This window comes from Atta colombica, unplaced genomic scaffold (assembly GCF_001594045.1).
Source record: "Atta colombica isolate Treedump-2 unplaced genomic scaffold, Acol1.0 scaffold207, whole genome shotgun sequence".
Lineage (NCBI taxonomy): Eukaryota > Metazoa > Arthropoda > Insecta > Hymenoptera > Formicidae > Atta > Atta colombica.
The window spans coordinates 531,762-542,752 of NW_017259302.1; the positions used below are offsets into that span (position 1 = coordinate 531,762).

General features: G+C 34.4%; 1 protein-coding gene across 1 annotated transcript in view; it reads left to right on the forward strand.

Moving 5' to 3' along the window:
- Positions 1 to 10,991, forward strand: part of LOC108687413 — an 80,940-nt gene that overhangs the window by 44,275 nt on the left and 25,674 nt on the right. The window contains 18 exon segments of the mRNA XM_018193167.1: positions 259 to 567; positions 922 to 1,239; positions 1,741 to 2,043; positions 2,247 to 2,549; positions 3,776 to 4,093; positions 4,308 to 4,650; positions 4,921 to 5,210; positions 5,841 to 6,182; positions 6,273 to 6,572; positions 6,706 to 6,999; positions 7,125 to 7,478; positions 7,699 to 8,025; positions 8,105 to 8,419; positions 8,728 to 9,057; positions 9,148 to 9,456; positions 9,530 to 9,835; positions 9,931 to 10,245; positions 10,353 to 10,664. Coding sequence (XP_018048656.1) covers positions 259 to 567; positions 922 to 1,239; positions 1,741 to 2,043; positions 2,247 to 2,549; positions 3,776 to 4,093; positions 4,308 to 4,650; positions 4,921 to 5,210; positions 5,841 to 6,182; positions 6,273 to 6,572; positions 6,706 to 6,999; positions 7,125 to 7,478; positions 7,699 to 8,025; positions 8,105 to 8,419; positions 8,728 to 9,057; positions 9,148 to 9,456; positions 9,530 to 9,835; positions 9,931 to 10,245; positions 10,353 to 10,664 — 5,688 coding nt within the window.

Here is a 10,991-nt window from a genome sequence, read left to right on the forward strand (position 1 = left end):
TTTATTATGATTTTATAGACACAAAACATATTTTCAATTTAAAAAATAACTAAAGCAATCTGTTTGATCGCACATGTACAGAGATAATTTAAATTCCAATTTTTGCTGTACTTTATTTTATTTTTTAATATGGATCTCAATATAACGAAGTTTATTATATTGAGGAAAATAATATTAGTTTGAACATGAAAGGACGATATATTATTGCCTAGAATAATTCATAGAAAATAGTACATAATAATATTTTTCTCCACACAGTACAGCCAGAAACAAATTCGTGCAGCCCATCTCCCTGTGGACCAAATAGTAAATGTCGAGATATAAATGGCCTTGCCGTTTGCACTTGCCTCCCGAATTTTATTGGCAGCTCTCCCAACTGTCGAGCTGAATGCGTAATGAACAGCCAATGCTCTCAAGATCTCGCTTGCATTAATCAGAAGTGTATATCACCTTGCCCGGATCCATGTGGTATAAATACACAATGCAGAGTAATCGGTCACAGCCCCATCTGCATCTGCAATCTCGGTTATACCGGAGATCCCTTTACGAGATGTTTCCCCGCCCCACGTAAGAACTTGGTCTCTCTCATTAACTTAATTTTTCATGATCGTTCGCTTCATTCATTCATTTATGATCATTAGCTTCTTTCATTCATGTCATTGGTTTGTTTTTTATAATCCACAATCATGATTTAAAATTTTGAAATAACACTACAATCATTGTTCCCAATTCACTTTGTCATATTATCATAATATCAATCATTTTGATGTATGATATATCGTATGATATGCAATAATATTTCATTATTTTTTTATAACATTCTCATAAACGCAGTTGATTTATTGCTAAAATAGACTCTGGAACAAACGGCGAATTTGTTATGATTACGCTGTTTTATTATTGGATTTTTAGAATCGCTAGATTTTCCTGTAGTCTCCAAAGATCCCTGTTTACCATCTCCATGTGGCATATATGCGGAGTGTAGGAATATTGGTAATACACCATCATGCTCCTGTCTCCCGACCTACAGAGGATCACCACCGAATTGTCGCCCTGAATGTCGCGTAAATTCCGAATGCCCGATGAATCTTGCCTGCAACAATGAGAGATGCAGAGATCCTTGTTTAGGCTCCTGCAGCATCACTTCATTGTGCACAGTCTACAATCATATACCTGTGTGTACTTGTCCCGAAGGATTTACTGGCGATCCTTTCACTAATTGTTATCTCAGACCAACAAGTAAGAGACTTCCCAAAGTCCTAAAGCTATGAAAAATTTATTTAAAAAAAAATTTCGCGAAATATGATGCACAATATTTCTTGACGCTTTTTAGATATATTTTGATAGTAGTTTTAGTTTCAGCGAATGCCAAATAATAAGAGAATTTAAATTTGCTTAAACAACATAAATGTTTAATTTCAGAAAGACATTTTTACTTTTTTTTATTTTTTATGTGGATTTTTTAATGTTTGTCTGATCAATATTTTGCTATATTTATCATTTAAAAATAGAAATTTAAACAAAAATAAATGTTTAATGCTTTTTTTAAAGCTTTTTTTTACATTGTTTCGTTACAATTATCATTGCAGCATCGATTAGATTGACATAAATTGAAAGAAATATCCGATGCATTAGGCACGAATATAATATTGCGTGAAAGAAACTTATGTGTTACATTTCGTGAAGTTTTATTTCGAATTCTATTATAATGTTTAGTTCTTTGTCCATATTCTTTTACAGCGGCACCTGCAGTTATCGACCCTTGTAATTTGAACCCTTGTGGACCGAATGCACGATGCAACAATGGCATCTGCATATGTCTGCCTGAATATCAAGATGATCCTTACGTGGGTTGCCGTCCCGAATGTGTCATGAATACTGATTGCGCCCACGATCGTGCGTGTATGCGCAATAAATGCATCGATCCCTGCCCGGGCACGTGCGGTCGAAATGCATTGTGTTCCGTATACAATCATGTACCTATGTGCACCTGTCCGACCGGAATGGCCGGCAATGCCTTTGTTCAATGTTCCATAGTCGAAGGTATAATAATAATAATCATCAATGTGATCGATTTATAATTTTTATGAATGATTATTGGTAATGATAATCGTAGAGTCAACTTTAAAAAAAGTTCTTTAAAGTTTTTATTTTCTACTGTTATCATTATTGATATTACTTGTATTGATGTATGATACTACTTTTTTGGGAACAAAGTGTAAGATTGCTATTATATCGAATGTTAGATATCCCAAAAAGAGATTCCTGCTCACCCTCGCCCTGTGGACCCAACAGTATTTGTCGAGAAAACAACGGGCAACCTGTGTGCTCATGTGTGGCAGGCTTTCTTGGTGTTCCGCCAGCATGCAGACCGGAATGTACTGTCAGTTCTGAATGCATTCTGACAGAAGCGTGTAGCAATCAAAAATGCATAAATCCTTGTCTCGGTGCATGCGGAATTCAAGCTACATGTCAAGTAATCAATCATAATCCCATATGTAGCTGCGGAGAACTCACTGGAGACCCATTCGTTCGGTGTATTCCACGACGTAAGAACAAATATCAATTGCAAAGAGTCATTAAGCAATTAACATTAATATCTGTTTTAATGTTTATTGCTTAATTCCGCTTGTTTAATATTTAGATGTAATATGTAGAGATATAAAAAAAAATATTCTGCTTTTTTAAATTTCAAATACGTTAAAAATTGGCAGTAAAAAGCAAAATTCAAGATAATTTTATTACTTTTCACAATATTTGTTATTATAACAAATAAGTAGAGAAGAGTTATCCAATGCATACCGGTCGCGTAAAATCATGTCTTATTGATATTTTATATTATTACTCGATATAATATTTAGTCAGTTGTTACGTGATAATTTACCTATTAAATAAATAAAAGAATAAAAGAATAAGAGCATAAGAGAGTAAGAGAGTAAGATAGCGAGCTGAAATTTACCGATATACTGTCATTATGACAACTAAATCGATATTTATGAAATTTCTCAAGTTTTTAAAATATTACCACAAGATAAGATTGATAATTGATAATAATAAAGCTAATAATTGATATGAATATAATTGTAAAAATAAATCCCAGTTTTATTTCTTGCTTTCTTGCTTCATTATCATTATTTAATAATTATTAAATAATTTTCAATAAATTTAATTATAAAAATCCCTTGATTTCTTTTTTTGATAAAATTGATTATTAAAATTGAATATTAGTTAATGATTCTTTTTAATCTTATACTTTTAATATCTTATTATTCTTAATTATTTTTATTTATAAATTCGATATTTTTTTAAAGCAGATACGGTTTAAAAGACCTATAGATACGATTTAAACGATTAAATTGATCTAAATCGCATCTTTTGTAATATAGTATAAAAAGACTTATAATAAATTTGTTATTGGAGAAAAGTTTAATATGTAATAATAGATGTCTGAAACATCAAGTTACAATTTTCAATGTTTATTTACGTACAATCAATACTAAATGAAAAAATAATAAGAAATAACTTAAATGGTATGCATTTGGCGCGCGCGCATCAAAATACATACATTCAAAACTCTTCTCTATAATAAACACATATTTCATAAGAATTTAAAAGGATTTTCATTAGAAATACTAATAATAAGTTTTATTTTATTTAACATCTCGAGTAATTTAAACATATTGATCAAAATAATCATAACATAAAGTTTTGGTTGTAAACTTATTTTGAATATTTAGTCTTAAATTTTTACATTCGATATTTTTCTTTTCATTAGCACCCAAACCCGTGTTGCAAACAAATCCCTGTGTGCCATCTCCTTGTGGAGCAAATGCCGAGTGTCGAGTTGTAGGCGATGCTCCCTCATGTTCATGTCTAGCTGGATTCTTGGGTTTGCCACCATATTGTAAACCCGAGTGCATTAGCAATAGTGAATGTCCTGCTCATTTAGCGTGTATGAATCAGAAATGTAGGAATCCTTGCGAAGGCTCCTGCGGAGCTAACGCCGAATGTCGTGTAGTGAGTCATACACCCATGTGTGTTTGTCCTAGCGACTTCACCGGCGATCCATTTACACAGTGTACCATGAAACCACGTAAGCATCGATCTTATACATACAGAATTAAATTTACATACAAAATTAAATTATACTTAGATTCGAGCAGATTTAATTTTTTATTTTTATATGAATTATAGAACTCTATTGACCATCTTCTAGGATCTAGACATAAATTTTCCAATTTTTCTTTAAAAATTACTGTTAAAAATTAGTTACTTGGAACATTTCCTATTTTATATTCTATTTTCAGCCACACCACTCCCACTATCACCTTGTAAACCGTCACCCTGTGGCTTTAATGCCATCTGCAAAGAACAGTTTGGTGTTGGATCCTGTTCTTGCTTACCAGATTATATCGGCAATCCTTACGAAGGATGTCGACCAGAATGCGTGGTTGATACAGATTGCATATCTATTCTTGCTTGCGTACAATCAAAGTGCAGAGATCCATGTCCTGGTGTCTGTGGACAATTTGCTGAATGTCAAGTTATCAATCATCGACCATCTTGCACATGTATTTCCGGTTATAGTGGCAATCCCTTCCAATACTGCACTGTAATACGCGATGTCGGTACGAATATTTTCTTGAATACTGAGAAATCTTCATATCTAGCTATTGAGATTTTGTACATTTTTCTTATTTTATTTAAAATTTTTTATTTTATACATTTGACAAGAGTCACAATATTATGATATTATCTTATTTTGTTTTTAAATAATTTTTTTAACGCGTGTTAATTTAAGAATATATAATTATATCTTAATATTTTTGTAAATGAATACTTAAAATAATCTTTCCTTCATTAATGTCTTAAAAATTTGAAAGATACATCTATCATTTTAGTCGATACTCCAAGAGATGTTTGCAATCCATCGCCTTGTGGACCCAACAGCCAGTGTCGTGTTAATAACAATCAAGCAGTTTGTTCTTGCCTACCGATTTTCATCGGTAATCCACCTGCATGTCGCCCTGAATGTGTGACAAGTTCGGATTGTTCCCTCAATCTTGCTTGTTTGAATCAAAAGTGCCAAGATCCCTGTCCTGGCTCTTGCGGCAGAAATTCGAATTGCAGAGTCATCAAACATAATCCGATTTGTTCTTGCAAGAACGGTTTTACCGGTGATCCATTTACTGTTTGCTTCCAGATACCTGGTACGATTTTCAATTTTGTCTAATATTAATTTTGGGTGACCTATACATAGTGTTATATTTTAACTTCAATATTAAAATATCTCGAAAAAATAATGGCCTTTTATATGCAGAATAACTAGAGGAATCATATTATGTAAATGAAATCATACAACTTTATTTAGAAAAATAGTCACACTCTTCATATTATATAAGTATGATATATAAATATCTTTTAAAAATTTGATTTTATTATTATTTGTACCATATCGGGTCATACAATATTTGTCTGAAACATTTTTTCGTATCTTATATTTTTTTTAATATTTCGATGTGAAAGTTAAAATGAGATATCTTATATACATATACACCCGAATAAATAAATATATTCAGATCTCGATCAAATATTTATTTCCAAAATTATACTGAAAATTATTCCGAGATCACGTATAACTCTGTCTTAATTTTCTTTGAATCGATAAATAATATTTACGTTGATAACATTTAGAAAGTCTAATTTCTGGCAAAGTGAGAAATAATAAGTCTTTCACTGTTGATTAATTTAAAAGTTGTGTAGAAATGGAAATGTGATATGCAATCAATTAGATTTTATAACAGTTGTATAGCTCTTAAACTGTTCATAATTCGTTGCAGTGAGTCCGCCTGTTGTAAGTGATGTTACGAGAGATCCGTGCATACCATCACCTTGTGGCATGTTTTCCGAATGTCGCGATATAGGAGGAGTGCCATCATGTTCTTGTTTACCAACGTATAGAGGCAGTCCACCGAATTGTAAACCAGAGTGCACAATTAATGCAGAGTGCTCAGCTAATATGGCTTGCATGCAACAAAGATGTAAAGATCCCTGTCCAGGCTCATGCGGCATCATGGCCGAATGTAGTGTCATAAATCATGTACCAATTTGTTCGTGTTTGCCTGATTACACTGGCGATCCTTTTATTGAATGTTCCGTAAAACCACGTAAGATTCCCCATCAGAAATATACAATAATAATTTTTTGTTGTTCTTATTGTAACATACTTGATCTTCTTCTTACGCGGAATTGACTTATTACAGTCATTGTTGCCCCTTCTAAACCGGATCCATGCACACCTTCGCCTTGCGGACCCAATACGCAATGTAATGGAGGAATTTGCGTTTGTATAGCAGAATATTTTGGGGATCCTTATAGCGGTTGTCGACCAGAATGTGTATTGAATAACGATTGTCTGAATACGCGAGCGTGCGTGCGAAATAAATGCGTGGATCCTTGTCCAGGTGTTTGCGGCCAAAATGCTATGTGCAATGTGTATAATCATGTTCCTATGTGTACTTGTCCCTCGGGAATGGATGGAAATGCTTTCGTCCTATGTTCTCCCGTGCCAGGTATTCTTTAGAAATCTTAATCGTAACAACTGATATATCAAAATATTAAAGGATTTTGTTTAATATCCAATAACATCCGTATTCTTAGTATATCAGATTTTTATTCTATAATTAAAATTTTTTCTTCTTATAGCGCCACCCATTAGCAACCCATGTAATCCATCTCCGTGTGGTCCGAATAGTCAATGCCGAGAAAATAATATGCAGGCTGTATGTAGTTGTATAAGTGGCTTTATCGGCGCGCCTCCGACTTGTAGGCCCGAATGTGTAATTAGTTCAGATTGCCCGAAGAATGAAGCATGCACTAATCAAAAATGTCAGGACCCTTGTCCGGGAAGTTGCGGTCGCAACACAATCTGCAATGTTATTAATCACAATCCTGTTTGTGTCTGTCGTTCTGGAATGACCGGAGATCCATTTATTAATTGTTTCCCCCTTCGTAAGAAAATTTTTTTCTTATTCTTTCTAAAATAACGTTTCACAAACTAATTTCCGCGATTTATTTTATTTTATTACTTCGAACATGCGCATAGCATAATTAAATTTCAATAGTGTCTCAGTTAATATTAATCGGTATTACTTTTAAAGCTGAGGATCCATTACCTGTGCTTAATCCTTGTCAACCATCACCGTGTGGACCAAATGCACAATGCCAAGTGATTAATGATCAAGCCTCTTGCTCATGCTTGCAAGAATTTATTGGATCACCCCCGAACTGTCGGTCTGAGTGTAACAGTAATAGCGAATGCTCGAACAAAATGGCTTGCATTAATCAAAAATGTCGCGATCCGTGCATCAATGCATGCGGCATCAATGCCGTTTGCAATGTTGTTAGTCACACACCGATGTGTGCATGCACCCCCGGCTACACTGGCGATCCGTTTACGCAATGTTCTCCCCAACAATGTAAGAGAATTTTTTAAAAGAATAATTCAAATATTCAAATAGTTTAGAAGTCAGATTTATTTCAACTTATTCGATTTCTATTAATCTACATCTAAATTTTTTATATATGAAAGAATTAATAATGAAATTAATATTAGATTATTATTATGAACTTACAATTTATCAAATACATTTTCGTTTAAGAATGGATAATCAAATTACTTTTTTATTCTTATTTTAGTCGATATACAGCCTAGTATATCCACGCCATGCACCCCATCTCCATGTGGTGCAAATGCAGTATGCAGAGTTCAGCAAAATGCTGGTTCTTGCTCATGCTCGACCGATTATATTGGCAATCCTTATGAAGGATGCAGACCTGAGTGTACACTCAATTCCGACTGTCCGTCCAATCAAGCATGTATTGGTTTAAAATGTAAAGATCCATGTCCAGGAACATGCGGTCAAAACGCGCAATGCTACGTGATTAATCATGCACCAACTTGTACTTGCTTCGAGCAGTACACGGGAAATCCATTCATATTCTGCAACCTTATTGTTGAAGCCCGTAAGAACTCGTTTAAAAATTTCTTGCGCATGTATTTTATAGACAATTATGTGATTTTAAATATCTGACTTTCTTGCAGCGATTATAGCAGATAACATTAATCCCTGTCAACCGTCCCCTTGCGGACCTTATAGTCAATGTAGAGAAAGCAATGGCCAAGCTGTTTGCTCTTGTTTACCGACTTATATCGGCGCACCACCCGGTTGTAGACCCGAATGTACAGTTAGTACAGATTGTGCGACAAATCGAGCTTGCGAAAATAATAAGTGTGTTGATCCTTGTCCCAACTCTTGCGGTCAAGGTACAACGTGTAGAGTCGTAAATCATAGTCCAATATGCATATGCAAACCTGGATTCAGCGGTGATCCATTCATACGCTGCCTATTTGTACCACGTAAGCGGAACAAATCTTATATACATTGTAACTTTTACTCTACTAATTTTTTATATTTAAAAAATGTTAATAGTTTGTTATTTTTTTAGAAATAATTGTATTTGCATTAAAATCTTCCTTTGTTTTTATTTAAAATTTTTGTTACATGAAATAGTGAAGTTATATTTTTAGAAATGTAAAAAATTTTTTTTTAATTACACAGAATATTTTATATTTTTAATTAAAAAATAGTTATATAATTAAATTTTATTTTAAAACATTTTTTATAATGTTTTGTTGAGATTCAGAGATTTTATTATAAATTTTAGCTACTCCGAGTTACTTACCAAGTCTGCCCTCAGACCCTTGCATACCCTCACCATGCGGATCTAATTCGCAATGTCGCAACATCAACGGTTATCCATCCTGTTCTTGTATGATTAATTACATTGGTACACCACCAAATTGTCGTCCCGAATGCGTTATTCCTGCCGATTGTCCGAGCAATCAAGCTTGTATTCGTGAGAAATGCCAAGATCCCTGTCCAGGTTCTTGTGGTCTGAATGCCGATTGTACTGTTCATAACCACATTCCAATCTGCAGATGTATAGAAAGTTATACTGGTGATCCATTTATTGGTTGTCAGCCTATACCGATCTGTAAGTTTATATAAAAATTTTCTTCATTTTTACAATTATATATTTTCCAGTGTATTTATCATTTCATTTGATAATTGTAATAATATATAGACAACGAGCCAATACAGCCAACTGATCCATGCAATAAATCACCTTGTGGACCAAACGCTCAATGCAACAATGGCATTTGTATTTGTTTACCTGAATACTTTGGTGATCCATATGTTGGCTGTCGACCAGAATGCGTACTTAGTACAGATTGCTCAACCGACAAGGCATGCATACGAAACAAATGTGTCGATCCTTGTCCAGGTACGTGTGGACAAAACAGTTTGTGCAATGTGATAAATCACACACCGATGTGCAGTTGTCCTCCTGGTACTTCTGGAAATGCATTCATTTCTTGTGATGTAATAAGAGGTATGATATCAGAAGCGAGAAATCTGATTCACGTGTTCGAAATGCTAATTAATATCTACTCTATTATATTTAGTCCCTTCCGTGACAAGACCATGCAGCCCGAATCCTTGTGGTCCAAACAGCATATGTAGAGAATTAAATGAACAAGCTGTGTGTACTTGTGCACCAGAGTTTCTCGGTGCACCGCCTCTCTGTCGACCCGAATGTACCCTTAGTTCTGACTGTCGGCCGAACGAAGCTTGCGCTAATCAAAAATGCAAAAATCCTTGCCCTGGTACATGCGGCATCCAAGCAAAATGCGTAGTTGTCAATCACAACCCTGTTTGCTCGTGTCCCGAGCGCTACACAGGCGATCCATTTATCAGATGTGATATTATGAGTAAGAAAATTTTGATTCAAAGCTGATATAAGCTTTAAGATCCGTAAGCTTCGGCTACCAAATTAAGATTGAAACATGATTATTATTTCATTTAGAACCAATAGCACCTGTAGTAATAAACCCTTGTCAACCTTCGCCCTGTGGTCCGTACGCTCAGTGCCAGGTCGTTAACGATTTGCCATCCTGCTCGTGTCTACCTGAATACAGAGGCTCTCCCCCGTATTGTCGACCTGAATGTATTTCAAATCATGAGTGCCCCAGCCATCAAAGTTGTGTGCGACAAAAATGCAGGGATCCCTGCCCAGGTTTATGCGGGGAAAATGCGGAATGTCATGTGATACAACACGTGCCTCATTGTGTCTGTACCTACGGTCTCACCGGTGATCCGTACACGCGTTGCTCTGCGATACGTAAGGGATAAAACGTTTTCTCTAAAACTTCAAAATTAACTGATCTTACTTTTGTGCAACGTTGCTTAATCTATTTGTCCTTTATGTTGTTTTAGCACGCCCAATAGAACTGGAACCAATATCGTCGCCTTGCGTAAACTTTGAATGTGGTGCGAATGCGATATGTAGAGAGCGAGATAGTGTCGCAATATGTCAATGTATCTCTAGCTATGTTGGTAATCCGTACTTAGCGTGTCGACCCGAATGCATTATTAATCCTGATTGTGCATCCAATTTGATGTGCGTAAGAAACAAGTGCACCAATCCTTGCGCCGGTATGTGCGGTCGAAACGCCGAGTGCTCGGTCGTTAATCATCAACCGATATGCACATGTCTTCCTGGATATACCGGAGATCCTTTTATTTCTTGTTTTATAGACAGTAAGTGTTTTTAATCAAATAGTCTAATTTTATTTTGCGATAATTTTTTATGATAGAAAAATCATACAAAATGTTGAATCCAAAAAATATTGTATATATTGATTTTTTTTTGTTTTTATGTGAGTTTTATTACATAATTATTGAAATTTAAATGAGATATTCTATTATTAACATCTTTTTGTGTTTTTAAAAAATTTTTAACTTTATTAAAAAGAACATTTGAAGCAAAAGATTTAAAACCTTTTTTAAACTGTTTTAATTAATATTGTTTGAAATTTTTACATTTTTCAAAGAAAAAATTAAATATATATAAATTAATAAATTTTT